The sequence below is a fragment of the Coturnix japonica genome, chromosome 21 (assembly GCF_054131305.1).
Source record: "Coturnix japonica strain WE chromosome 21, WE-NBRP24, whole genome shotgun sequence".
Classification (NCBI taxonomy): Eukaryota; Metazoa; Chordata; class Aves; order Galliformes; family Phasianidae; genus Coturnix; species Coturnix japonica.
The window spans coordinates 7,446,066-7,473,979 of NC_140683.1; the positions used below are offsets into that span (position 1 = coordinate 7,446,066).

Here is a 27,914-nt window from a genome sequence, read left to right on the forward strand (position 1 = left end):
TGCGGGCGGCCCCCAGGGAGCGCAGATCGTCCTCCAAGTCCCGGGCTGAGCTCGGCGCTTCGCCGCCGCCCTGAGGGAACGGCCGGGATGGCGGCGGGAAGGAGCGGCGCGGCCGTCGGATGCTGAGGAGACCGAGGTAACTCCAACCCACAGCGGGTACCGGCACTGGGATTCTGTGGTAAATCGGCGTTAAGGGGACACCGGGACAGAGCTCAGCTCGGGCCGTGCTCAGTTCGGGACATCGGGCTGAAACCGGGCGCTGTTGGTTGTGCTGGTTCTAGTTTCTAGTTCGCATGTAGGGCAATCTACAGCTCTCTAGGGATGATGCTGCCCTGGAAAGGGGACGATGCCCATCTGTCTGCGGCCAACTTTTGCTCTGTAGAGATGCCCCTCTGCAGGGCAGGACGGAGACAGCGCTGAATATCTGGGACAAAAGCAACCCGAATCCATCGGCATCACCACAGAACTGCCAGTGCTGCCTCAGTGCCACGCAGAGCTGACATGCGGTGTATCATAGGCTCGATTGGTGTATCATAGGTTTGATTGGTGTATCATAGGTTTGATTGGTGTATCATAGGTTTGATTGGTGTATCATAGGCTTCCCATCGAGCGAGATGCTCCATCACTGCCTTCAGGTGGCACAAACCTCCCCTCAGGTCCCTCCTCAGCAGCACCGTGTATTAATTTTGCACTAATGTGTTTCTTCAGCCCTGGAGTCATCCTGAGTTGGTTGTATTCCCGCATACATACTTAGAAATAGGCTAATAAACAGAATGCTTTCCTTTTATTTAATTAGAGCCGTTTTTTTCTTACAATAAGCCCTTTGTAAATAGTCTACATGTGAATAATTAGTATAAGGAAATCACCAGAAAATGTAGAATTTAAATGTAGCTTAATCAAGTTGAATTAATGAAACCTTAGACTTCCATAAAGCCTTTGAAGGTGCTCCTGTTGTTAATAAAGCCAGTGTATTAGATTAATATAAACCCTTCTGGAACCCGCTTGCTATTTGTAACGTGGGCCAGGCTCTGTTTAGCATTTAAGGAATGATTTTAATTAGACTCTTCATTCAGTGGGAATACTAGGAAGGGAAAAGATGAATTAGTTGGCTTTGGAGTTTCATAGGTGCGGTGGACAATCCCTGTGTATGGAGCAGCACAGTCACTCAGATGTGGGATCAAAAGAAAAGCCTTAGAAAATTCTATTTTAATTGAGGAGAAGGAGAGCAAGAGATTAAGCAAAGATTTGCTCCCCTACTAAAGCAAACTTCTTGTTCAAGGGTCGCTTGTTTCCACACCTTTCCCACACTGGGCACCTGCAGTCCATATTAGTGAGCATACAACCTCCACCCAACAACAGATTGGGACTAATAGCTGATTCTTTTGAAGAAGACTCTTAGAAATGGTAACATCAAGTTACAGTTCAAGGTACTTTAATTCCTTCCAATAGAAGGATAGCTTGAAGGTACATCAGAAGTGATTTCAGGTTTTCTTTTGGAAAGAAAAGGAAAAAAATATAAGACATGGCTTCAAAATTCAGGAACAGCATCAGATAAAACAAAGTGCTACCAATATGCACCTGTTTTGAAGTGGTACAGAAGAGAAGCTTACAGGTTCAAACAAATGGCATGAAGGACTGAGAAATCGATTCAGATAACGCTTGTCTTTACAGGGACAAAGCCTGTATTGACAACTATGGATAAGCATACATGTTAAAAAACCTGACTATTTACACACATTTGCTTTCGTTTGGCACTAGAAATTACAGACAAAAGATTCCATTTTATAGCAATTAAATTTCAAGCTTAAAATAACCTTCAAGTCGTTTAAGTCATTTAAGTACAGTAACTTTAAATTGCCACCAATTTCACATTTTAACCCTGGAAATTCAAGCCATAAAAGCCTAAATTCAGCTTCCACCTGTGACAAGTTTCACTCAGTAGGATCAACTGCATGTGAGGAGCTCAAGCAGCACTGGAGAATTAACAAGAGATACAGATGCTTCATAGAAATTAATCTCCCATTCCTATCCAAGGTGGACATTACCTCTAAATGCTTATTTTTTTGAATGCATACAGATTAAATCAAGTAAAAATGGGCACCCGTTACTTATATTCAGTCAAATTAGACATCACGCCAACAGTCAGAGTGCACGATGCCCACCTGCAGTATTTCTTCAGTGTTGGTGTTAATCCCTATTCACTTCTATAGTTAGAAAACAGTATTTAAGATTACACTTCAATATGGTTTACTTTTTCAGTACATCACTTTACTCTTCAGCTGTTGCCAGCAGCAAACCCTTCTGTTTCACAGGAAAACCAGCATCAGAACAGCAGCAAGAATGTTTTGTCATCCTGTAAAATCCACGTGTAAATGGATAAGGAAACCTTGAAAGAAGCATTTGAATATCCACTTCCCATTTCCTGCTCATGGCATTTTGACTTTTCAGAACAGTTCTTGGAGGTTTTCTGATAGTAACAGACACATTAGCAACAACGGCACAGTTGTGTTTTTTTCCTCCACAAAGCATTAAATGAAGACTAGCTAGATTCTTCCCTTGAAGATCTACAATCAATTAGGATGACATAAAAATTAACATTTGTGAGGCATCAGGGCAAGTAATAATAGCACATCAACCCGTCACCACAACAGGCGCTGGACTTCTATCTTACAGCAAAAAGGAATCTAACGAAGTACAGCCTTCTTAATTTTCATTTGTTTTCACTCTAGATTGCAAAACAAAACTTGACAAGTGAACATTTTCATTTGCTTCGCAAGCAGCAAGACCTGAGCAGAAGCTTTTGTTGAGATGGAATAAGGTAGATGGTCTTGTTTTGCACTGATCGCATGCAGACGGGATGTTGTGTTGCCTCCGGTAACCAGACTGAATCCGAGATGGACCCAACGCTTATAGAATGCTCTCCCCTTTCCTATGTTATCTGGGCATGTCTCAAGCAGAGATGAATCTTGCTCTGCTACACGTATTCTTTAGCATTAAAAAGAAAAAAAAAAAAAAAGCAGAATTTGATTACAGCAAATTCTGTGAGGAAAAGGAATCAGAGAATATAAGAGCAAGTCTTCCCAGAAGACAGTCTCCTCTACACATCCAAAGAGATCTAGCTGTTTGAATTTCAGATTAGCTAATACAATCCTTTAAATATTTCAAAAGCACAGCATGTTAAAACAACTTTCATTACACTTTGTGAAATACCAACAACCTCTATGTGAAATCATTACAAGCCATTCAAACACAATCTCTTAACATGTTGGGGGGGAAGTGTCTCTAAAGCATATTTACATGCTGCTACCAAGGAGAAAGCAGTAAGCAGCAGCTTCTTTGTACAAAAGCTCCAAGGAATCTTGCTAACTGAAATCACCCAAAGAGTTTCCTTGCACTATTTATTTTCACCTCAACCGAATATCCAGAACCACAACAAATCTTCCTAGAGCACATCCCATCTTTTTACTCTGAGTTTGCACGGTCTTCTCATGCAAACCCATCTACTGGAGGTACATCACTCCAAGTTCCTACTAGAACAGCCGAGTCAAGTGCTTCTTTGTTTTGCAGAACGTGAACATACACTTGATCTTCACACAAGACATACATCCGCACTACAGCCTCAGCTTATGGCTGCCACATAATTCACAAAACAGAGTGCACAGCAGTAGCTGCCAGATGGAGCATTTCCCAAGTACTGCCATAACGGAACCTAAACGAACTGCTTATCAGTCCACGGAACCACAGGGTTGCATTGCACTACAGAAACACTGACCAAACGCCCCCAAAAATGCCACGAAACTACGTGCAGGTCCAAAACAGAATATTACAACTGTTTCTTTCAGTGAAGACCAACCAGTCCCTTTGTGTACACATTTAGTTTTATTGTAACAAAGCAACTTGTACACTTTAACGTTTAAAACTGAGCATCTTTCTTTCCTTTCCAGTGAAACAAAACAAAAAAACCCAAAAAAAAAAACCAAAAAAAAACCAACCCCAAAAAAACAAAACAACAACAACAAAAAAAAAAAGAAACCAAAACAAACAAAAAAAAAAGAATTTAAAAATAAACAAGAACAAAATTACAATAGAGAATGTCAATTCCAAATAAGATCCTACAGGTTCTGCTGATTCTCCATCAAGTGGCAGGGCTCAAAGTCATCATTAGGAGAAGATTTTATTTTAAAAGTGTCATCTTAAACTGCAAGGATGTTTGTTAAACATCACAATTAAACATGCCAAAGGAGAAGAAGCCATGTTGTCAAAATGCCCACTTACCCCACCCACACATCCGAAACCCACCCCAGGCTGACCTTCTATAACCCCATTTTTTTATTTTTATTTTTTTTTTTAGCTTTTTCTTTTTTTTTTTAAACAAGAGAAAGTAGACAGATACATGTTGGTAAATGCTAACTGTCCATATTCACATAGAGACACAGTGTAATCTCTGAGCCCAATATACAGAGAAAGAAGGAAAAAAGCTAGATTCTATGCACTACTACACAGGGGCCTAGCACTCTTCAGCTTCCAGCAGAGTGAAGGGAGCAGAAGGTTTTCTTTTTTCCCACAGAATATGGTGTGTTGATTCCATAAACAGTTTTTTTGTTTTGAGACAGAAAGGGATAAAAATGAACTTGAAACAGAAACCGGTAGATTCTTCTCCACTGCATTCTGCTCAAGGTATTTTCCCCAAATTAAATTGTGAACCATGGTGTAGAGGAGAGAAAAAGAGACCTCAAGAGAACAAGGAGACTGAGCACAAGAAAAAAAAGACAGCAACTTGCTCCCAGGGACTGGAGAAAAATTAAAAAGGTAAAAAGGGAATTTGGAATCCATCAGTGTTCAATTAGTCATCTTCTCCTTCATCCTCCTGTTGAAAGATAAACAACAATTAAAAAAATCTGATCTCTAAACTCCAGATAGCATGAACTTTCAAATGCAGTAACCACAATGTTTTGCTACCCTAGAGCCCACAGTCCTGCAGCATTACTCATAGCACTTGTGTGATTATCTGTCCCTCTTCACTAACAGTGACACTTGTGAGTTACGTATCTACACAGAAGTCAGGCAGCACTGAAAAGTGCTGCTTCCCACTGAAAGAACAGTTCTGAAGAAGTTACCGTGACTCACAATCACTCACATTCATTAGTTAGAAAGTGAATTATTTCTTCTTTGGTGTTTCCTTTTCAAATCAGAAGAGCAAAATTCTGCAACTTTCAGACTCTAATGTTCTAAGTTGCTGCCCATTACTCAGCATACAGTGCCTGGTACTCACAATGTTCCTCCTGCCAGAATCAAGCAGTCAGTTTCAACTTCCCAACACCCTGAGTGCTGTCTCCAGAACCCCACTCGCTCTAAGCAAAACTTAATTCCTCAACTCAACCAAGAGCCTCAGCTAAGATGCCAATAAGCCAAAATGAACCAACAGGCAAGAGAGTTACAGAACTGGATGCATCAACAAAAGCTATTTACAAGTAAAGTTTTGCTGTAATGCTCGCTAATTAATGATTTGATTAAGCTAGAGCAGATACTAATATCTAATTCATCCAGAGCGCTTTCCTTGCAGGTTCACTCAAACTAGTTTATTGCACACTCAGATACACAACCGTACTTACCACAACACTGAAATACTGTAAGTGAAAGCAGTAATAGTCCTGCTTCTCTCCTAAAACTTTGTCAGTGTCTGTACAGAAAACTACCTTTATATCAATGGCTCAATATTCTCACAAGTCCCTCTTTTGAACTGATTTGATTTCCATAGATCAAAGAGAGGGAACAGGTAAAAGCTGAGCGCTCACCTCTCCTTCCTCTCCCTCATCATCATCTTCATCTTCTTCTCCCTCATCTTCATCTCCTTCTTCATCAATATCCTCCAATCCTTCTTCCTCTTCATCATCATCATCATCTTCCTCTCCCTCCCCTTCTTCATCATCCATATCAGGAACCTTTAAGACACATACAATAACTACAATGATCAAATTCACTTTTACCCGCACAGCGCTTCTGCGGGTATTGAAGTACAGCACAGCACTATCCTTACCAAGTAGTACTGTAATGGATTTGGCCAGATGTCATCCTTGATGACCTCCCCTAGTTCATCTGCACCTGCATCAGAGTGGTCAGTGAACCAGGTAAAGAAACTTTCTGGCTCTTCATGCTGCCTCTTCCTACTGGCTTTGTTCTGTGTCTGGCTTGAACGTTTTGTCAGATCCTGAAAACAAATTTAAGAAGTTCTCTAAATACATTTTTACACTTTTGTGTGTGTTCCCCTCCCTTCTTCCCCCCCCAAAAAAGTAAAAACATGAGCACCAGGTAGAAACATGCTTGTCTAAACAACCTAAATATGTCATTCAATCAATCTTTCAGGGAAAAAATCTTGAAATAAACGTTTGGAACCATCGGGATTCATAGCAAAAGGTACCACTCAGCAGCAAGACTACTCGCTTCTTCTAATGACTTCCACTGACACACTGCAGATACACGAGAACGTGCACTTCCTTTATGCCTCCCTGTCATGGGAAGTAAACAAGTGTTTACTGAAATACCAAACTTAAAATAGCTTAATAGTGCTCTAGAGTTGCTGTGATTGCAGCTCAATGCTACAACTACCACATAAACACACAGTTTAAGTTCAGTCTCCACACTTCAAAGCTGTCTAACTTAACACTGAGATGCAGACCTGCTTGGTGTTCTTATCCTAACACGCTCTGCTTTGAAGCCTTCAGGACATTCTTTGTGGTAAGCAAATAAAAATGCACACACCACTGAAACGTATGGTCACAAGAACATCCATCCAGTACATCAGCCCAGAAGCTTCCTAAGTTTGCAACAACCTGATTCCTAAGTTTGAAAAAAATGCAACTATCTTGGATTTAACCCGTTCTTTCTTGGGTTATAAGGTAACTCAAAACTTCCAATGTCTGTTTTCTTGATAGAATCCTAACATTTATAGGCTGATATTATTTAAATGAAGAACTATACCAAAGTTCACATCAATGCTATGGTGTATCTTAAAGACCATTCAGCTACTTCATATTAAAACTGTAATTTCTGTACAACAGCTCAGTCAAGCTACTGTACAGGATGGAGAGTTACCTACGTATCTCCAAGCAAGTGTTGCAAAGCATGAACTACATGTCATAGAAAAGAGGGAAAGGGATGAAAAGAGGAAGAGACAGCTGCAGTTCTGAAAGGAAGTCAAAGGAACACAAATGCAAATGATGGTATCACAGCAGCAATTCCTCTCCCAGACACAGATACGCACCTTTCCAGATTTCCATTTGATCTCAGTTGATTTTGAAGATGGGTCTCCGCTTTCATTCAGGTGGAACTCTTTGGAGAGAACTTTATTTTCGAAGTATGGATTCTCATCAAAATACTGCAGGGTTGAAAGCAAAGAATTACAACTCCCAGATCGTGATCATATCGTGCCAAGTCAAATCTGGGACTAAATAGACAACTGAATAGATTAAGTTACCAACTACAACCCCATCCACAACTACACTCAAAAAGTAACAAGCAAAGGAAGATTCCAAGTACTTACAAAATCTATTCTGTAACCTGATTTGATGTCTTCAAATTCTGTCACCTCAACTCTGGTCAAATAATGCAGTGCCTCTTCATCTTCTTCTCCCAGCAGTGCAGATACTAAGGTAGAATTAGGAATACCAGGTTAACAAAGCTATTAAATGTATGTCATGGACATGAAATAAAGGAAATTTACACTGCATACAATCTGAAAAGCAACACGTTTGAGCCAACTTGTTGTGGCCCATTTTTTGATTCAGAAGCCAGAGAACAGACTATTAGCAGCTGTATTTTCTTTAAAGGGGCCGATCATTTGAGGAAAGTATGAAACTGGTCATTTAAAATACAGGAAGAAAATTGCCACGGAATTCTAGTGACCAACATGTTCCTTTGGTCAACAAATGCAAGAGCCAAAAAGCGTATAAAACATGTCCTGTGACAAAAGGAAGTGTTTGCATATGAAGCAGGCTTCTGTGTAAGTGCATGAACTGCTAGAAAACACTCAGAACTACAAGAGCCTCACATTACAAGGAAGCATTGAATGTATGGAAACAGAGGGCTACGAGCAATATACCTTGCGGGTGGTTGACAAATGTTGTTACCCAGAAATTTGGGATTTTGGCGATCAATTCTGACCTCTTCTGGAAGAATGGTTGGCGGAGTTTGTTGTATTTCTGTTCTACTTTCAAGATTTCCTCACTGGCTTGTTCATTCAGTCTGTAATACAAAGAGCCAAGCTAACCTTACAAGAGAAAACTTAAAGATGCATCACCAGTAGTTAGCAGCAAACTGAACGGGCTTAATTAGAGTAGTCAGGAGCTCAAACATAAAACAGAGGCTCAAACCTGGTAAGAAACACACTGCCATAAGCAATCACACACATCTTAATCAAGCATTCTAAGCACATTTTATGCTTTGAAGCACTGCATGAGAGGCAGACCTTTATTTATACAACACAAAGTAGTATTTGATGCCTTACATGTTTCATAGGCAAGACACCTGTTGATGTGTGCTGCATAACACCATCACCTGCCATGTATAATTTCAGGGCAGGTAAGCAGGACTATAGCAAAGCAACCCCACATCAGCAGAGTCTTAAGGCAGAACACTTAATTGGCTTCATAAAAGACAGAGCCCTGAAACCACAACTGTTCCACACAGCCCAAGCCTCACTAATCACCTGCACTCTTGGCAGGATGGTGTGCATGCAGATGGGACCCAAATAGTGACAGAGCCCCCCAATGCCTGGGGAAGTTAAACTAAGATTTCAGTGAAGTTTTCTAGCTACAAACACACAACTGCAGGATAAAACTACTTACAGTAACAGTATCTTTTCAATCTCACTGCTTAAAAGTATGAGAATACTTCTGCAAAACGGCACACGCGTAAACAAGCAGCAAGTAATAAGGCTCTAAACTATCACAGTGGATTTAGAAATACAGACTCAAGTTGTGTATTACCAGTGAAAAACTGGTAACCAAGAAATGGAGGTACTTCCACATGTTGGTCATACAGCAATAACTGTTACACCTGGTCAGGTCAGAACACACTAGAACCATGGGGGAATCTGAAGGGACTGGGAACCACTGCCAAGCACTTCATGCAATGTTTTTAGTCTTTGAAATCACTTTCTGCTAAAGAAAAACGAAAGCTTTGTAGTGTTTACCTGTCTATTTCATTCTGTACTTCATCAATGTGTTCAATTGCTTCCTGTTGCTCTTTTTCTGAAAAATAAATGAAAATGCATCAAAATCCCTCAATTCTTGAACCTGGGGAATCTTTTCCAGTGACCGACTGCACAAACACAGCGATTCCTACCTGGTGCCTTGAGCACTACCAGGCCTTTCAGTTTCACCTACTTTATGGTGAGCTATGGCTGCAGTGCCAACAAGTGCCCACAAATGGGACTCCTTACGAGTTCACCTCCAAAAATCACAGCTCTAATTCCTCAATGTGCTTTTAGGAATCAGTGGAGTAAGTGAACCAGGAGAGAATACTAACAATTTCACTAAGGAGCTGCAAGCCTAAGAGCAATGGATTTCAAGGAACGTGCATTCAGTAATTCGGAAGAGACCGAAATATCGCTGGAAATAGCCCAAGTAGGAGCGCTGTGCCTTCTAAAAACCACACAGCACAGCGATGGGCGAGTCACGAGGACACGGCTCCGAGGTCACGCTCGGTCGGCTCATTTCTCATCGCTCCGTCCCCTCGGACACCAGCTCTGTTCAGTGCCGCCCGTTCCCCCATCGCACCCGGTGATGAATGACCGGCTGCGGGCAGGGGCCGGCGCGTTGCGTTGAGCGCCTCCCGCCCGGCTCAGCAAGAACAGGCCGCGGGGAGCACAGCACGTGTGTGAGCGCAGCGTGCGGCGGGACGGGAGGAAGCGGAGCGCTGCGCCCTAACACCGGCGGCGGAGAACGGAGGAAACCAACCCGCGGCGGGGAGCTGCAGCAGCGCGGAGCCGCCGCACGTGGGTCGGCGCGGGCGGTTCGCTCGACCCGCAACCGCGTGGCCCCGCCGCTCCATCCCCGCGCGGCGGAGCGGCACCACGCGGCGGCGGCGGCGCCGAGAGCGGGAGGCCGCCGAGCATCATGGCGGCGGAGCACAATGAGGAGCCGCGGATGGTGCTACGGGAGGGAGGGGAGAGCCGCAAAGGGAGGGGGGGGCGGGGGGGTCCCGCCGCTCCGCCGAGGCCGCAGCGCCCCCCGGCCGGCCCCGCCTGCGCCCGTGGGGAAGGAGGCCGGGCCGGGAGCGGAGACAAAAGGGCGCTAACATGGCTCCTCTGCCGCCTCCTGCCGCCGCCGGGGCCTGCACATCCGCCCGGCCGGCCCCGCGCTCTTCCCGCCTCCGGCCCGGCCGCGGCCCGTGTGCTGGGGAAAATGGCGGTCGGTGCGGCGCGGTACGAGCCGGAGCCGCCATTCCCCGCCCGCCCCCGGCGCGGCCTCACCTGAGGTCTCGTCGGCCCCATCGTGGTTGGAGTTGAGCTCCTTCTTACTGACTTTGGCCGCCGGCGCCGACATGGTGATGGTGCGGAGCGGAGCGCGCAGGGAGGGAGGGGGCTGTAGCGGGGCTGAGGGAGGGGGGGCCGCGCGCAGACTCCTCCTGCTGCCGCTGTGCTGCCGCTGTGCTGCCGCTGCTGCCGCTGTGCCGCCCTCCTCCTCCTCCGCCGCCGCCTCCTCCGCCCGGTCCTGGCGCTCCCGTTTCACAGGGGGCGCAGCGTTGCTCGCAACGCCTCGCGCTGCCCGCAGCCACAATCGCCTCCTGCTGCTGCTGCCGAGGGGCGGGCGGCGCGGGGCGCATGCGCAGCAACCCCCCCCTCCGGGGCACGGGGGGGACGTAGGCCGCATGGCGCATGCGCACCGAGGCCCCTGCCGGGCGCTGTGCGGCGGGCGGCGAAAGGCGCATGCGCGGTACGCTCCGCTCCCAGACAGAGGACGAGCGCGCCGCCGCGCGCATGCGCAGAGCCCGCCTCCCGCCGCGGGCGGCACAGGGCGCAGCCGCACACAGGCCCCGCCCCGGCCCCGCCCCGCTGAGCGCCGCACGCCGGGCGGACATTGGGCGCAGCGCGATCGGCTGAGGCGGGGTCGGAGCGGAGACACTGAGCGGGAGGAGGAGGAGGGGGAGAGGGAGGGAGGCGGATATTGGGGGGCGACAAGGGCGGCGGCGCGATCAGGTGTGTGTGTGTGTGTGTGTGTGTGAGGAGCGGCCGGGGGCGGGCTGCGCATGCGTGCGCGCCGCCGCTGCCGTCACCCGGCGCACGTGGCCGCGCGCCTTCACCGTGAGCGCCGCGATCGAAGCGCGTCTCCTCAGCCCGGCCGTGTCTGTCCCCTCAGCCCGGCTCTCCTCAGCTCCGCCCCGTGTGAGGCGCCGTGTGTGGCGGTTGGATCCGCGTCCCGAGGCGCTGTGTGAGCTCCGTGTGCCGGTGTGCGAGCCGTGGTGTCACACGCGGTTCCCCGAGCAGCCTCAATACATTGAGCTGGCCCTGCTGGCCCGGCCCCTCCTGCACTGCAGGACGGATGGCGCTCACACATGGCGGCCGCTGCCCCTGTGCCTGTAGCTGGAACATGACTCAGAGCAGCTCAGACGTTCCGTCCCGAGGACACACGGGCCCTGTCAGTCACATCCAGCCCACTCCATTGCAGTGGGAGCGCAGCCCCAGAAGGTCACTGAGCCCCAGCGCCTGCCAGCACACCTGCCGCTGCAAGCAGGGAAGCGGCCTTTAAATAACCCTTTGTGTCCCTTTCCACCTGTTGTGGAAGAGCTCAGAGCAGCCTCACAGCTACACGGAGCCCCGTTTTGCTCTTGAAGTAACAGCTGAGCTCCTCTTTTCTACCAAAAATGCAGCTTATCGCTAGCAAATGAATATTATGATGCAGATCAAGCTAAGAAACAGACACAGCTTTGATGAAGCAGGAACTTGCCCTTTGTGGTTTGCTTTCCAGTCACACCACATTCTCACATTCTCCCTGCCTCCCTTTCCCTTCCTTTGCCACCTCCTCCAGTTGCCCTTCCAGTGTGCTCAGCCAACGAGGCCTGGATCAGCTCCTGCCTCCTCAGAGTCCCCCTATAATCCCAGTTCCCACTCACAGCTGTTGCTTCCAAACCCCAAGGTTTTCTCCTTTGTGTTCCTCGCTGTCACTTCCTGCCAGCTCTGTCTGCTCCCACTGTCACCCACAACTGTGGCACAACCACAGTTTGCACTGTGCTTCCCTATGCAGACAGGAGGGGAGCTGCCATCTGTGCCAGACAAAGCAACAAAGCATCACAGCTTAATGCAAGATGATCGACGACTTCTCCAGAGGGTGCTCTCAAGGCCTTCCTGATGCCCAGCACAGCAACAAAGCTGCTCTCGTGCTCTATCCATGTCTCCCAGGATTGATTAATATGGATGTTTCACATTCAGACAAGGTAAAGGTAAGCTCAGGTGTGCAGCATGATTTTCTTTCTTCTGTTTTCATTTAATCTCTTCTCTATGCAACAATGTATGTTTGCCTTTCCCCCCCTTTTATCACTTGTAACATACTATTCTGTTCTAGATTGGTCTTTCAGGGTCCACAGTTTGAAAACGTAGGCTGTGTAACTGAAAGCCAGTTCTGTGACGATCAGAGGGACACGTGCTTACTCCCTCCTACTTCTTCCACACATCAAGCAGCCTGTATTGCTGAAGCATGATCTGTCAGTTCCAATGATGTATACATACCCTTTCACCCAAGCTGACCGGTTGTTTTTACAGCCTGTCTATTCTGCTTTTCAAAGGAGAACTTCACTTTCAGTTCAGCTGCAGTCTGACTTTTGGGTATAATTCATAACAGGTCTCCCACCAACAGGTGCTTCCATCCTTCTGGGGCTGGGCTCAAACAGTTTGACAGCAGCTCACAGAACGATGCCTTCCCTGCTCTCTCTTCATTGCTTTATAGAGACGTAATGAAATAAAACGAAGCCGCTGAGTTAGAGCAGTTGTTGAGAAGGAAGGATGGGAGCAGAGCACCCAGTGGCTGTTGCTGCTGAATTGATTTGCTGTTTGTTCTTGCTGCATTGTCAACATGTGTGCTCAGGAGGAACATGACTCAAGTACTTGTGAAAAAGCAAGCAGCACAATTCTCAACCCAGTCTGAAACTGCTCCTCTCGGTAGGGATCCTAAAGCCCATGTAGTTTCATTAGAAAGGAAGGAAAATGGAATCTAGGTGATAGAAAGCCTTGTTACTTGAGTTATCTGTTACAGGAGGTTTTCCAGAAGTTAGATATGATGTTCAGACATAAGACTATGCTTAATTTCATGATAACACTAGAAACAAACAGCCCACTTAGAAGAACTTGTTTTGTAGTTGATAAATATTCAGTCACTTCCCTTCACTGCTATCTAATGTTTCTCATTATCTATAATTAACACCTAAGGCAGTTTCGGTCCTTGATAGGGTGAAACACGAGATATGGAGGATACGGTGTCCTCCTTCCCTCCCCTTCTCCTATAGATGTATATATTACATCAAATATAATAGAAAAGTAACACTTTTTCCTAAATGACCCCGTCCAAGTAGCTCTGCTGCCTGTATCACAAGCAGCTTTTTTCCATTGGTGTTACAGTTTGTGTTCCTGCTCTTCTCTGAACTTCAGGTTCTATGGTTGAAGTTGCAAGACTCTCTGTGCTGTCTTCCCAGCTGAGTGCACGAGTCCTCCCGTGTTGTCACATAAAGGAGTGAGATCTTCACAGCCTGCAGGGTGGCAGTGGCTCCCAGATAAGTGAAGAAAACTCATGTTTGTTTTCCTCTGTGTATAGATGAACGTCTGGGGGGTGCTGGCAGCACCTGATAGTGATTGATAGCCTTACAGTTTACATAGTCTGCAGTGGTAGTTGCTTGTCGTTATCAAGAATGGAATAAACAGGGCCTATTCAGAAAGACAGTCTCCTCTTTGATGCAGGAGTTCTGATCTCCCAGTATTTCTTTCTTTAGATAGATACGTTACTATCAGACAGAGACATAACTGGTAATCGTGCCTGGTTTTTGTAACATCAGCTGTACCTATTAAACACGGACCCTTGATTTGGCAAATGAAGCCAGAAAATGTGCTAAATCCTCACAAATACAATGTAATGATGTGTGAAAAAAATGGAGGATAAATTTCCAGCTAAGTATTCCAGCTATACAGAATGGGCATACATAAAATCATGCCAGTCAGCGTGATTAATAGCAACTTAACATGTTTATAGCCCTCCATCCAGAAGAATCTCACAGAAATTATGGTATAGAAATAGAAAACAAGGATCATGTTACCACCAAACACTTTACAGCTGTACATCTACACTGGGAGCCTGCTCTGCCACTGAAGCCCTGCATGTTCACGCTCTGTATTCAGAACAAAGATCCCCCCAGCAGTGCAAGGCAACTTTTTTTTTTTAAGAGTGTATGAAAGCTTTAAATGACTGAATACAGCAACGAGTTGAAGGCTGAACGACATCTGAAACGCACATAAGCTCGTACTTGATAGTAAAGTCTGACTGACATATCAGTGCTTACTCTAAGCAGCAGGCAGAGGCACACCGGCTGGTTTGCTGCGTGTAATCAGTTTGACAGCCCCCAGGAACTGCCGAGTCTCCATGACCCTGGAAAGACAGTTTGGCACATATATTAAACAGTCAAATACCTCCCCTCCAACTGTTTATTCATCTCCACTAGCCACAGACCTTCCCAGCCTGCGCTCACATTAGCACCGAGTGCTTAGATAATGATGGAAGAATCTTCCACGTGTCCTCGCAGTTGTTGCAGTCAGAGCCCTCAGATGAAAATACAGCTGGATTAAATGCTGCCTTTGAAGCAGGATGGTGCTTCAGTAGCACAGACAACACAGTGAGTAATGTCACATAATTGAATAAATCCGATGATTCTGTTGGGGTTTTTTTATTCCCTTAATTTTTGGCCACATTCCCATTAGATGTAGTCACTCTTTCATGTACCAATGCTTTTAACTTAACGCAGTGCTCGCCTGTAATCTAGGAAGAGCTGGATGGTCATGTAACACTTTTTCTCATTCCGAGACACTAGAGACAAAAAGGCAGCCAAAATATATGTATATATAAAAACAACGTCAATATAAATCAACATTTGAAGTCAATGAAACCTGAGACACTTGTGAACATGAGATGTAGAGCTCTTCAGATCTGTGAGTGCTTATGAATGTTTTGTTCCTTTCTTTCACATGAGGTGAAGAGCTGTGAGCAATACAGGGAGCTGAAATGATCTGTTCCTTCCAGAAGGTAAGGGGAAAACGCTTATTGGAAGATTCTCTTAAAGTTACATTAGGAAGTGTGAAATGAAGAGTCTCTGATAATCTGATCATTAATTAATACCTCTTCCAGACAGTTTGATATTTGTGTTTAGGGCTCTTCTACTACACACACTCCTGTGTAATGAAAGCTTTGAACAGAAGCTGTTGGACAAAGTGACCACTCAGAGGAGGTATTCCTAGGTAGAACAGTCAGTCATTAATAAGGACTTTCAGACTGAAATGCTGCAATATTAATACTAGGAGTTACTTGGAATAGCTGTGCCAGCCATGCTTTAGTGTAGAAGGCCCTGAAATAATAAACAGAGGAAGGAGCTATTTGCCTTTGCTTTCTGCTCTGTCCAGAGGAAGTCTAATTTCCTTGTAGCTGGGGCACAAGATCCATTCCTAGATAGAGTCCTAAATAGACACAGTAGATCTGGATCAAAAGTACTCAAATAATAGAATGGTGTGGGTTGGAAGGAAACCTCAAAGATCATCTAGTCCAACTCCCTGATGTGGGCAGGGTTGCCAACCATTAAACTTGTATGAAAGCTGAATCAAAGGTTTAGGATATCTAAGCAGAAGGGATGCAGCAATGCTGAGGACTCACAAAACCATACTTGGTTCTCCTGTAGTTTCCCTTCAGAGAATCACCTCTCGCTTCTCCACTTATGGGGAAGTTCAGATTCACACACCTCTTCCACAAACAGAATCCACAAACATTTGCTTTCCAATACTTTATGGCCAATTTTCAATGTACAGTGAAGAGTGAATATGTTATTTGCGATCCTTCCATCTCAGGTTGGTGTTATTCAGACATTCACAACACATCCTGAGCGTTCTGTACGAGTGCACTGACAGAATAGGTGAAACAAAAAGGAAGAAAATACCTAGAGATGCCATATACGGTTTTTGCTATAACAATACATTGTGCACATTATTCTTTTCATCTGAGAATGTCAAAGCTCATAAAAAAACCTACCTAAATATAAAAACTCTGTGAGAAAAGTAATTCTTGTATTGATTGACTAAATGCTGGAGTTATCCAGCTATCCCTCATTAGAGCCAGAGACAGAACATAGGAACAGAGCTAAGCTTCAGCTTCAGCTACATAAAATGCTGCTCGAGTTGCCAACAATGAAGATCTGCAAGTGGAATTTGGTTAATTGTGTCAGTCTGTAGGAACGCTCATTATTTGTTGGTATTACAATGGCTCTGAGAGTCCCAAGAGCTCTGAGACTGCTGTCCCTTTGCACAAGGTGCTGTCTGAGCACAAAGCAAAGAGGTGGCTTTGGCTTGGAAGGATCTGAAGTCTTTGAGGACGTTGTTTAATTCATTTTTCTACTAGAAGGTCCTGCTTATACATTCCCCCCCCCACTACATTCCTCCTCTCTTCCCCATCGTGCTGGCCTTGGATTGTGCCAGTGCTGTTTCTTGTGCAGCCTCATGTTAAACTGAATTGGGAACCTGATTTCAATTAAAAAATAATCCTCAGAAAAAAAACATTTATTTTTAACTCAGACCCTGATCTGTTCCCTGCTGCAGATGCTCAAAGAAGATGCCACGAGAGACAAGGTCACATAACGACAGGAATGAATGGGGAAAGGGTGAGGAACAGGTTGCATCGATCCCACTGACTTAGAAGATGTGTCTGTCAAGCACGGCAAGGCTGCTGGTGTGAAAAAAACACACTATTGTTAGTTCTGTTTAAATTAACACAAGCAAGTGGGCAATCGATGGACTAAAGAAGAGAACTTCAGGTGGTACAGTGGAAGTTTTCAGTGTAGAATTTGACATCATGGCCAAAAAGTCATCCTTCCCCTTTGGATTCAAAACTAATGACTCTCGAAAACACACAAAGGAAACAACCTTTCAACTCTATGTTTGCTTTTGCAGTGGCACGACTGGAAAATCATTTCATCTGCCTTTACAAAGAAAGCTGAGGAGGGTGTAAAACAAAGTAGAGACCATTTCCCTCCCACCACAGCCGTACATCTATTATCTGACTCACCACTTCTGGGATTCCTTCTGGCAGTGCTGGTTTTATTGCAATGAAAACTCAAGCGTGTGAAAAATATTCCCTATTTTCTGAGGCCCGTTCTATTCTCTGTTCACTGTTTCGTTCAGGTCAGTATTCCTTCCTTTAAAGGTTTGGAACTAAAGATTCAGAAAGTGCCGTTCTTAAGCCTTGTGAGAAGGAGCGGCACAGTGGAAAGGAAGGGGGAAGGGGGAAATGAAAGGGGAGGAGAATCCCTATCTGAAGAGAGACTCCAGAGTAGAGAAATTTTACTGACATCCATTCAGTATCCAGCAGGGTCTCCTTCAAGGGCTTTTACTGAGATCCAAAGACTCTCGCAATTCACAGAGGCATTTACATGCAACGTTGCCCTCTGGGAGCTAAGGTATAACTGTACTCCTGGATAATAATAACAAAGAATACCACCAGATTCCCATTGAAATGTCAACCAGGCACTACTGTTCTAAAGAGCAACAAAGAGATGCTAATATAATTAATTATGAAGCCTCAGTACCCTCATTAACACTTCTTTGGTGCCCAGATCTTTGAAAATCAGCTGTATAAAGTGACTGTCAGAGTTAATTCCTTATAAATTGCCTCCTGTCACTGCAGCAAGTTCTCTCAGGCCTTGGTGATGCTGAGAAATCTGTTGTGTGGGATTCTTTTTTTTTTTCCTTTTTTTTTTTTTTCAGTACTGATGCAGTCGTATTGGTTATTAAAAGTACAATATATAAAGGCTGAATGAGCAGGAGTTTGTCAGGATAGAGTAGAGCAAAATCAAAAAGCCTTTAGATAACACAGTTTTGATAGATCGGTAACATAAATAGGAATAGTTTGAATTGCTTAAATGGAAAACTAAAGACAAAAGAAAAACAGGATCCAAAGGTGTGACATTTGGCACGAAGATGTTTCCGGACCTTTTTAAATATGAGGACAGCAGCCAGTTTAGAGCCTTTTCTCTCCTCCTACTGCCCTTACGACAGCATTTCAGCTCCAGGCCTCATTCCGATGCACCCTCCCTCCCCACCACTCCCGCTTACAAATATATATTTCAATAGGCTTATGCTGCACGGAGTTCCAAACCCAGCATGTAATGGGTACCATTGTTTTCACGCTTTTCCGCAGAGAGCCACATTCATGCCTTTTGGGGCTCTGCTTTGTCATCTTCTTGCTTTTTTCTTTAAGTTAGACCAGGATCAGAACCCTACATGAACACTAACAAAACGTTCAACAAACCATCTACGTCTGTAGTTCATTCCATTACATCCCCGTACCATTCAGTCTCCTAAAGGATATAAAGAAGATCTCTTAGAGAAGATAAGAAACCTGCTCATTAGAGATCACTTTGCATTTGTTGCAGCAGTAGAAACACTGAATGGCGACGTGGCAAACTGCACACAACAGCCTGCTCAATCTCTGTGTATTTCTGTACTTTTGAGGAGATTTTCTGCAGTCCAGAATTGCTTGGACTTATCTGTGTTTGTACAACATGCTCTAGGACCCTTTGGGCTCCTTGCTATGTGTGGGATGTTGGTGATACAGCAGAAGCTGAACCTTCTTACCACTAACCCAATTCTATTGCCCTGTAACAGATGGCAGCAGAGGGGCAGTCTGACAGAACGGCATCTAACATGGAGGTGTGTTTGGAGTGAAGGTATGGAACTGACTCGCCTTCTGAAGAGCAGTCAAGAACTATCACACAGCTTGTGCTTGCTTTACATTTGATAGGACTTAGTAGAATGTAACTATCTATCTCAGAATGGCCTTTTAGAAGCAGCTTATCTGCAAGGGAGAGCCGATCCTCCTCAGACAAATAATACCTACCTGCAGTGCTTTTCAAGACAGTTGGGTGCTTTACACATGCAATTCCAATTTGAACAGCTGTTTGAGATACTATAAACACAGTATGAATTGATAAATTAATACACAGAACAGATAAATAATATTTAGTCACATATGATGAATACGGAATTAATTTAACAGATCTCAGTGTTTTCCTCCATGCTGTCAGCACTGCAACGGGTCAGCAACCTTTTAAAGGTGGGATGCCAGATTGTACGTTTATTTCTGAGATTAGATGGTGAGCGTGCTGATATCAGCTCAGCAGGAAGAAGGGGATGCTGTGCCTACAAGGAGAGAGCTGCTGCCAGTCACATCACTAACCCTATCTTGCCTGTGTCCAAAGCAGAGGCTCCCAGCTGCCGTTGTGCTCAGAGCACCATGACAGCCAGAAATTGGGATCCCGAGCCTTTAATGGATCCTTTTGACATTCCGTGGCTCATGGCCCTGTTCCAGTTCTTCCTCACCATTCACAATCTGCCAGCATGGAGTCTTCACACTCCTGTAGTGGCAGCTTGCTGCAACAAAGCCAGCTTTCCCTATGCTCCTTCCCATTTGTTGGACTAAAGTCTCTTATTATCGATGTGGAAATAGCTATGGGATATGCAATACCTATACCGTGCAAGAGATCCTACCTATAACAAGGTTTAAAAGGGCCCCCTCCCCCCCATGCTAATTCTACAAACCCTAACAGATCTGTGACTAATGGGGATGGATTATTTTTGTAACATATCATGCATGTATGTGCAACAGAACTTCAGAAACAAGCCAACATATTTTCTGCCAAAATTTCAAGTATGATTTTTCAAAGCAAATGGGATCGAATTTGCAGAGGGAAATTGGGCAGGGGGAGGGGGAAAAACGAGGTCAGAAGTTGGAGAAAAATGTACGAGCTCTGTATGAATGAACCAGCAATGGACTCACAGCCGGAGGGTACACACTTGGAATCCACACAAGGACCTGAGCCCTGTGAAGCTGCTGGACTCTGAATGCAGGTGCTGTGCTCTGAATGCAGCTCAGCTGGGCTGACCTTCCCTCAGTGAATGTCTGAACACCTGGTTTTCAAATCAGATTTCTAACAAAAAAGAGCTAAGATCTGCACATAGCAATGCACCCACACAGCATTAATCAGATACATTTCAAACAACGCTCTGATTTAGGGACCTGGGTCCTGTTTTTCCTTCTGCCAGACATTTTCAGCATGGTGTAACTTACAACCCAAAAGAGCATCCTTTTAAATAACTCAGGGCATTCCAGTCGTTCCCTGTTGGGCCATACCTGCTTATTTGCCTTCTTGCCTTCACATTTCTAAGTCCCGATTATATTTCCCCAGGAATATCCCCATTTAATGCAAAGCTCAGGGCCTCACTGATGTCCAATCAGCAGAGCAAACAGCCTCACTCTAAAGCAAATGACCTCAAGGCCCAGTTCTAAAGCAATTGCATGGCAGTAACCCATCAGGTATTGCCTGTACCTGGATACCAAGCAAGAAACACCAGCATTAAGCCCATTTAGCATCTGTGCTGCATTCAGAAGCAATACAAACAAGTACCCACAGGCTTCAGCCAACCCAAGCTGGGTGCTGAGTAACCAGTAGTGAGTAATTAATGGAACAGAACCGGGGCCGGGGCTGCCAGCTCTGTGGAGCGGTGCGTCGCTGTGGTACGAGCCTTTGTTAGATGGAAGTTCCGTTCCCTCCCGTCCCCAACATGGCGGCCTCGCAGCTCACTCACCGCGCGCGTCGTGTCGTCATCCCGCAGCGCCTCTCTGTTTCCGTGGCAACGGGCGGGCGCGGAGCGGCAGCTCTGGTGGCCACGACCCCCCCCCGCCGGCGCCGCCATGTTTGTGGACCAGACGGTGCCCGGCGCCGCGGTGCAGTCGCTGTGGAGGAGCGCCCGGAACGCGCGATGCGAGGCGGTGAGGGATGGGATGGAGGCCGTGAGGGATGGAGGCGGCCCCGGCCATGCGCCGTGCTTTTATACCGCCGGGACGGGCCTGGCCGGGCCGGCTGGGCGCTGTGCTGGGCTGTGGTGGCGGCTCCTTCCCGCCTCGCGCTGAGGGACATCACCAGAGGGGCCGCTCTGCGAACGGGCCGGGCCGTGCTCGGGGCAGATCAGTGCTTAGTACTGCACAGCTCAATGCACTGCACTGCTCAGTGCTTAGTACTGCACAGCTCAATGCACTGCACTGCTCAGTGCTTAGTACTGCATTGCACTGCACTACACACTCTGCCTGGCACTGCTCAGCCCCCCCAGCCCATCGCTCAGCCTTTACCACATACCCCTGTGGTGCCGTGACAGGGGTGAAGGCTCCTCGTGTTGCTCTGGGTCTGTTCGGCTCACAGAAATTGTCTTCTTTTACCAGAAAAGCTGCCAGACTGTGGAAGTTGTAACGGCGGAGTCTGCGGTGCAGTCCCGGAGCAGCAGAGATGTGGCTGTGCAGGTGGATGGCAGCGCTGTGCCAGACATCCAGCAAGGAACCCGTGTGGATGATGAGGGCGCTGTGCTGGCGTTCCTCCGCAGAGTGGAGGGGGTTGTTATCAAAGAACTGAACAAGAACGTGACAAGTCGCGCCTTCGATGGCTTTGACGTGAACTGGACGGATCAGAACACAACAGTAAGCTGGCAGCACTCGGATCCTTATCATCACCTGGGACAGCTGCGCACGGTGGCTGTGACTCTTTAGTTCTGTTCCTTACCGCTGTGACTACCCTCACCAGATTCTAATTGCTAGGAATTAGCAGGGTTTGGTGGATTTCCTGCAGCTCTCCCCTCTGCCTGTGCCTCGCTCCTGCCCACTAAAGCAGTTCTTCCTGCTGGCAGCTGTGTTGCAGCAGCTCTATGAGCAGGAAGCTGCTGGGGGTGCTCCTGTGTCCTCAGCTTCCAGGAGCCCCTTCAGAGCGAGCAGCTGAAGCCAGCGATTTGGCAGCTCTTTAGGTTATATTTGTTTGGTGTATGGAGCAGGAGCAGGCTGTATCTTGTCAGTACACGTTGGTACAATCATTTCCAAACCGTTTCTTGTGAAGCTCAGTGAGCGCTGGGCTGCTGCTGGAGGGCTGTGATAAAACCCAGCTCATCCTGCAGCCCCTGGGCTGTGCAGTCCAAGGGAGGCAATAAAGAAGAGGCAATTGGTTTGGTGGGATCCCACCAAAATAATTCTTTTATTCCAGTAAGAATTCACCTTCTTTTTTCACATACGCCTATAAGATCCATTGACAGAGGGGAAACCTGCAGTGAGACCAAGTGTTTGCACCCAGGCCATGCACAGATCTCAGGTCTTTGTCTTCAGAAACGATTCCTTCAGTGCTTGAATTTAATCTCTCCTAGGTGCTGTGTTTGCATACACTGTCATACCCGGAGGCTCAGCATCAACACCTGCAGGTTACTGGTGTCTCATGGAATGCAACAGGATCTGTCGTAGCCTGCTCATACGGCCGGTGAGTATCTGCCTGGCTTTGGGAGCACACCTGATGTTCGTGTGACTTCAGTTTTACGTATATTCACTTTCTTTGCAATGATGAACTACACAGAAATGTACCTTAGTTCTGTTAAAAGAACTCTGCCTTTTTGTTGCTCTTACTCAGTTTTCTTTCTGCTGTGGTTTCCTTGGATTAAAAGCCCCAGCAAAAAGTGCAGTGAATGTACAGGGAGAAGTAAAACCGGGCCAACCTGTACGTCCCAGTTCACAGCTATTTCCAGATTAGAACACGCTTTCTATGTCTGTGGTTACACAGAATTCCCTCCTGTGAACATACACAGTCTGTCTTAAACTTTTAGCCTCTGCCACCTCCGTTAATAAGGAGTTTCACAGCTTCAGGTAGTTCAGACCCCGGTTCTTCAGGTCCTTGTTTGAGGAAACCTGCTTTGCAGATCTGCCTGTTTGCAAATCAGCAGCGATTTGGTCTAACTGGGTTTTCATTCCCAGATATTCATAGGAACTTTCTGTAGGTGCACTTTAGGCTGTTCCCAGCATTTGGATAGTTAACAGACCCGGTAATAGGGAATCATATATGGGATTTCCTGGCAGGCACTTTGTTCAGTTGGTGCACTGAAACATTCTGTGTATGTGCCAACATGCAGAGAACTTCCATTGCTTCACAATCCCTTGATTTCAGTTTTCCTTCTGGCCACAAAGCAGCACATGTATCAGTGCTGACTGGGTTGTACCAGAGCTCTGCTTGAGCTGGGGTCGTCGTGTATCAGGCACAACATGGTGCAGCTTTCTCTTCATCAGGTTGAATGATGGGGACTGGAGCACAGAGAAATCCTATGTCTGCACCTGGAATCTGGATAGAAGGAGGTTGGATCCGCAGCGCCCCGACCTTGTGGTGGACGCTCCCAGTTCTGTCATGTGCTTGGCCTTCCATCCCTCCCAGCCTTCACTGATAGCTGGTAGGTTAGATCTGATTTGAAACATCCCCCTGGTTCTGTAGCTTGCATCATTTTTCTCTCACCTCAGCCTGAGATTTCTTGCAGCAGTCATGCTATTGCGGCTGCACAACTGAAGGAGCTCGTGCTCACCAGGACTATGTGCGCTGCTGGTTCTGAACTAGAAACTGATACATACAATTTTCAATGGCATCTGCCTTCTAATAGAGGGAGATCTCAGAGAGGTGACAGAGGCAGATCCAGCAGGAAGCGTGTACTGCTTCAGCAGAGGTGTATTCTCCTAAAGCAGAGCGGAGGTGCTCTTGTGTGGCTGCCAGTCCTCTGAAGCTGGTGGGCTGTTTCCAGCCGAGATTTATTGATGCATCTGCCCCTCCTCTTCCTTGAGATCTGCTCGTCCCAGCGCTCTGCTCATTCATGACAGCAACCAGAGTTACTCTAGTTCTGTCATGGTAACAAAGCGCTCACTGTGCTGCTCAGCCTGTGCACCTTCCACATCTCACTGTTACCTCTGTCCTTGCAGGCGGTCTGTTCAGTGGGGAAGTGCTGGTGTGGGACACCAGCAAACCAGAAGACCCCTTGATCTGGCGGACAGGGATGACAGATGACACTCACACTGATCCAGTCTATCAGGTGAGAGCTTTCCTAGTAGGCACAGCTGGAGGAGAAGAGTTATCAGTGCTGGACTTTATCCCTTCAGTTCTTACCTTGTTGGCTCTTCAGCTGAAGCTCTCAGACAAACTGCTCCATTCCAGCTGTTGTGCTCTCCTTTCATTTACCATTTTCCTCCAGAACTGCCATGTGCTGAACTGGGTGCTCCTTTACAACAGGTTCACTGGCTGCCTGATGCCAAGCATGGAAACCACATCCAGCTCATGAGCGCATCCACGGATGGGAAGATCCTGGTGTGGAGGGAGGAGCGAGATGGGCGGCTGGCCGTGGCTGAAGGCTTTGCCCTGGTGGCTCAGCAGATCCCTCGCAGCGCTCAGCTGAAGAAGGTGAGTTCACGAGTTTGTGTGCCAGCTGTGATGGGGCTGTAAAGGCTGGACAGCAGGCCAGGGCCTGGGGGAGGACCAGGAAAAGCTCCTGTTTGAACATAAAGAGTAACCCCTGATCCCTTCTCCCTCCCATAGTGTAAATTGTTCCTTTGGAGGCTGGCAGCAGCTGAGGTTTTGCCATGGTCTAAAGTTGCTGGGACCAAGAAGAGAACTTGCTTACAGCGCTAATAATTCCCATTGTAGGTGGATGCTGCAGGGGTTGAAGGCTCAGCGGTACCAGGACCATCACGGCTGGTACAGGCTGTTTGGAGAACAACTCCTTTGGTCCATGACGGGCTGCCTGGTGCTGCTCTGACTGCATCCCCACAGCAGCAGGCCCCCATCACTTACATCTCGTGTCTTTTTCTCCCAGCTCCTGTGGGGAGAGGTGGCAGTGGGTGTGACATCGTTCTCCTTTTCACACTTCGATCCCCACGTGTTCATTGTTGGTGTGGAAGGCGGCTACTCACTCAAGTGCTCCACCACAGCAGACAGCCCAGCTCCCCGCCGCACTGCAGGTTCTGTGCCCCTCAGAGCACCAGCCGAGCTCGCCTTCTCCCCACACAGTGGGCCGCTGTACTCCCTCAGCTGCTCCCCCTTCCACAGGTAAGAGCTGCACACAAACACCAGCTGCACACCAGTTACAAGTTGTTACTTAGTTCTCAATGTGAATTTTTCACACAGTTCTGGGGTTTTGGGCATGTAAAAGTTCCAAATAAGTCTCAATGAGCATCAGGAGCCTGACTAACTATTGCAGGAGAACCACTGCCCATTGGCTGTGGTGAAGCTGCACGTGGTCAGAACACGAGTAAAACAAAACAGCGTTTGCACTCCAGGCTGTGTAGAACGTGAGCAGCTTCCTTGGGTCATCCCAGAGGAATATAAGCAATTGGAGATCGAGGGGGGAAACAGCTGAAAGTAGTTACTTAGTGAAGCAGTGCTGCCCATCGCATCTCACTGGCAGCAGCCTGAATTCCACCCCCTGCCCACGGAGCCCATCTCTCCATCACACTGCCTGGGTTTGCATGAGACAAACAGCACTAACAATGCCCGTCTCCAGATCAGCAGTTCTCAGGCATCTCTGGCCCACACAACCCATCGTACTCAGCGGGCAGCGTGAGCCCTCATTAACCCTAATTGAGAGCACCGACAAAGCTGTGTGTCTACAGACCACATCCCGGAGTACAGCGTGGAAACTGCTGCTATAGGAAATAGCCAGATACTGACAGAGCAGGAGCAGCGTGCAGGACTGCGCTCCTTGAGTGAGCTTTGCTCTGTACCTTCAGCACTGCAGCCCATAACGATGTTTCTTGCACCCCCCTCTACCCAGGAATCTCTTTCTGAGCTGTGGGACTGACGGACGCGTTCACCTGAGCTCCATGTTGCAGACACAGCCCCTCATTTCTCTTCAGCTGTCTACAAAATACCTCTTCTGTGTTCGCTGGTCTCCCGTCCGACCTCTGGTCTTTGCAGTGGCTTCTGGGGAAGGCAAGTAACGGGAGCTGCCTGTTCTCAGACTGAAAATTAAGATTTAGAGCTGGCTATTAATTAATACCAGTCAGTTCTGATCATCGTTTCCCACAAGCAGGGAGCAATAACCACTGCTTGTACCCAGCAATTAGTGCAACGGAGTCATTCTGAACTCAAGCAAAGTGCTGTCAGTAGCAGTTATTGTCAGTCCTACCTTTCAGGCTACAGCTCCAACAGCTCGCAGGGATGTAACACAGCAGTTACCGAGGCTAAAACTCTCCTCCAGCTTCCTGGCCTTTGACATTTACTTCTAGAGCCAAAACTTCCCAAACACGTTTAGTGACAGGAATGGAGATGACACAGAATCCTGCCAGCTGCCTTCAGGTGGCAGCAGAATTAACGTGTGCTGTCTTACAGCGATGGCACCCAACCCATCACAGCCCGCACCCCATCCAAACACAGAGCACTGCAAAGTGCCAGACTGAGCAGGTAACGCTGTGCACATCAAGTCTGTTACTATAAGAAGTGTTTCTGTTTTATAGGAGATGTGCACCTGTTTGACTTGGAGAAGAGCTCCCAGAAGCCTGCAGTGTCCATAAGGCAGGCTGTGGATGAATGCCCTGTGTACTGCTTAGAATTCAACACCAAGCAAACTCAGCTCCTGGCAGCAGGGGATGCTGCTGGGACAGTCAGAGTCTGGCAGCTGAGTTCTGACTTCACCGAGCAGCGGCCCAGGGAAATGAATCACCTGGAGCAGCTGGTGAGTGAGCTCACAGACTGAGAGCAGCACAGCAACTGCACACAGCTCCTGAGGGCTCTGAGTGGGGAAAGCTGCTCACTGAGCCCACTGAACACCCGACTGACTACAGTGGAGTTTCATCCATGTGCCAGAGCTGCGTTTCACCATTAAACACAAGATGTGGTTCAACCAGTAACTTTTATTGAAGCACACTGCAATATGTTTGTCTTCCCTAAGAGTTTTAAGCTAAGCGGCTTAAGGTTACATCATAAAGTAACATTGATTATTGTAGAGCACAAAGAGAGACACATGCAGAGCTTATAGTCAGCAAACGTGAGCATGTTCTTTGTATCTTTTGGTACCAGTGTTTTGGATCAGTTCACAAAGAGTGAACGTGTGAATTCAATGTAGTCATAGGCAGAAGGAAGTTCTCTGCCCTTGCCATCCATGTAGGGCTTCATGTGAGAAATGCAGTAGTCGGCTTGTTCCCGGGTCAGGTTCTGAAAGATAAAGACACGGAGCTGGGGATGGTCGCTCTGGGGCTGCAGGTGGAGCACGGAGCAGCAGCAGAACTGCAGGAAGGAGCTGTTTGTTTGCACTCTGCTTGGCTCAAGGCTGGGAGGTCTGACCTGCAGCCTCCTAACGCAGGTTAGACTGAACAGGTAACAACTATGAGGAAGGAGAGCAGCCTCTTTCTTTTCCTGCCAACTGCTTCAGACAGGAAAAACTGGCTGTGGTGGCAGTGGGAGGGAGGTGGTGGTCTCGGTGTTTAAGCACAGACTCAAATTTCTCCTTCAAATCACCTCAAAACACCCCCCTCCAGTCTCCCACATGATTATAGGAAAGCATGAATTTCTGAGGAGAGAAACAGTGACTGCAGCCCGTCCTGGGCCGTGGAGGAGCTCTCGCTTTACTCGAGTAACTGCTCTGGCAGTGAAGTTAAACCTCTGCAGGGCCAAGAAAGCAGATGGGCAGAGCTGTTACTAGGATTCCTTCCTTTGCTGCAGGGGTTATGCCTGCAGGTTCAGAACTGGCTCAACCAGAGCGACGTGAGCTCCCGAGTCATCAGTGCTGCTTTTGTTAACAACCTATGAACAAAACGCCTCCCTGTGTTCCTTCCAAGAGGCCACAAGTGGCA

The 27,914-nt window shown here is 47.0% G+C and overlaps 4 protein-coding genes and 1 long non-coding RNA gene across 38 annotated transcripts in view; 3 read left to right on the forward strand and 2 right to left on the reverse strand.

Annotated features, from left to right (window-relative positions):
* Position 1: 1 nt before the first annotated feature.
* LOC107321736 (uncharacterized) lies at positions 2-792 on the forward strand. Its single transcript, XR_014936320.1, has 3 exons — positions 2-136; positions 320-537; positions 578-792. It is a non-coding gene; the product is annotated as an uncharacterized LOC107321736 (long non-coding RNA).
* A 3,068-nt stretch (positions 793-3,860) lies between these two features.
* SET (SET nuclear proto-oncogene) lies at positions 3,861-10,806 on the reverse strand. Its single transcript, XM_015878928.3, has 8 exons — positions 10,472-10,806; positions 9,191-9,248; positions 8,099-8,241; positions 7,541-7,644; positions 7,262-7,375; positions 6,038-6,208; positions 5,796-5,942; positions 3,861-4,867 (listed from the first exon to the last, which is right to left on the reverse strand). Exons 1-8 carry the CDS (start codon positions 10,542-10,544, stop codon positions 4,844-4,846), a joined length of 834 nt encoding a protein of 277 aa, XP_015734414.1. The 5' UTR covers positions 10,545-10,806; the 3' UTR covers positions 3,861-4,843.
* Positions 10,543-16,301, forward strand: LOC146757460 (uncharacterized). 4 transcript variants are annotated; one of them, XM_085521445.1, is made up of 6 exons: positions 10,543-11,197; positions 12,243-12,438; positions 13,640-13,765; positions 14,701-14,871; positions 15,232-15,278; positions 16,091-16,301. In XM_085521445.1, the coding sequence occupies exons 1-2, from the start codon at positions 10,543-10,545 to the stop codon at positions 12,305-12,307; spliced, it is 720 nt and encodes a 239-aa protein (XP_085377571.1). In that variant the 3' UTR covers positions 12,308-12,438; positions 13,640-13,765; positions 14,701-14,871; positions 15,232-15,278; positions 16,091-16,301. The 4 variants fall into 4 exon arrangements, with proteins under 4 accessions (XP_085377571.1, XP_085377572.1, XP_085377573.1 ...); XM_085521446.1 differs by lacking the exons at positions 15,232-15,278; positions 16,091-16,301 and having other exon boundaries at positions 14,707-14,913; XM_085521447.1 differs by lacking the exons at positions 14,701-14,871; positions 15,232-15,278; positions 16,091-16,301 and having other exon boundaries at positions 10,543-11,429; positions 12,243-12,432; positions 13,640-13,923.
* Positions 16,302-16,765: 464 nt separating this feature from the next.
* Positions 16,766-26,972, forward strand: DYNC2I2 (dynein 2 intermediate chain 2). Of its 2 annotated transcripts, none has more exons than XM_085521431.1 (9): positions 16,766-16,896; positions 21,510-21,761; positions 22,472-22,581; positions 23,379-23,536; positions 24,054-24,163; positions 24,361-24,528; positions 24,941-25,173; positions 25,898-26,055; positions 26,580-26,972. In XM_085521431.1, exons 1-9 carry the CDS (start codon positions 16,882-16,884, stop codon positions 26,816-26,818), a joined length of 1,443 nt encoding a protein of 480 aa, XP_085377557.1. In that variant the 5' UTR covers positions 16,766-16,881; the 3' UTR covers positions 26,819-26,972. The 2 variants fall into 2 exon arrangements, with proteins under 2 accessions (XP_085377557.1, XP_015734429.3); XM_015878943.3 differs by lacking the exon at positions 16,766-16,896 and adding an exon at positions 20,976-21,062.
* Positions 26,956-27,914, reverse strand: part of SPTAN1 (spectrin alpha, non-erythrocytic 1) — a 43,606-nt gene continuing 42,647 nt past the window's right edge. For 18 of the 30 annotated variants that reach the window (XM_085521380.1, XM_085521375.1, XM_085521372.1 and 15 more), the window contains one exon: positions 26,956-27,297. In XM_085521380.1, coding sequence (XP_085377506.1) covers positions 27,151-27,297 — 147 coding nt within the window. In that variant the 3' untranslated portion in view covers positions 26,956-27,150. The remainder of the gene's footprint in view (positions 27,298-27,914) is intronic. The other 12 variants (XM_085521382.1, XM_015878942.2, XM_015878941.2 and 9 more) reach the window with 1 other exon arrangement.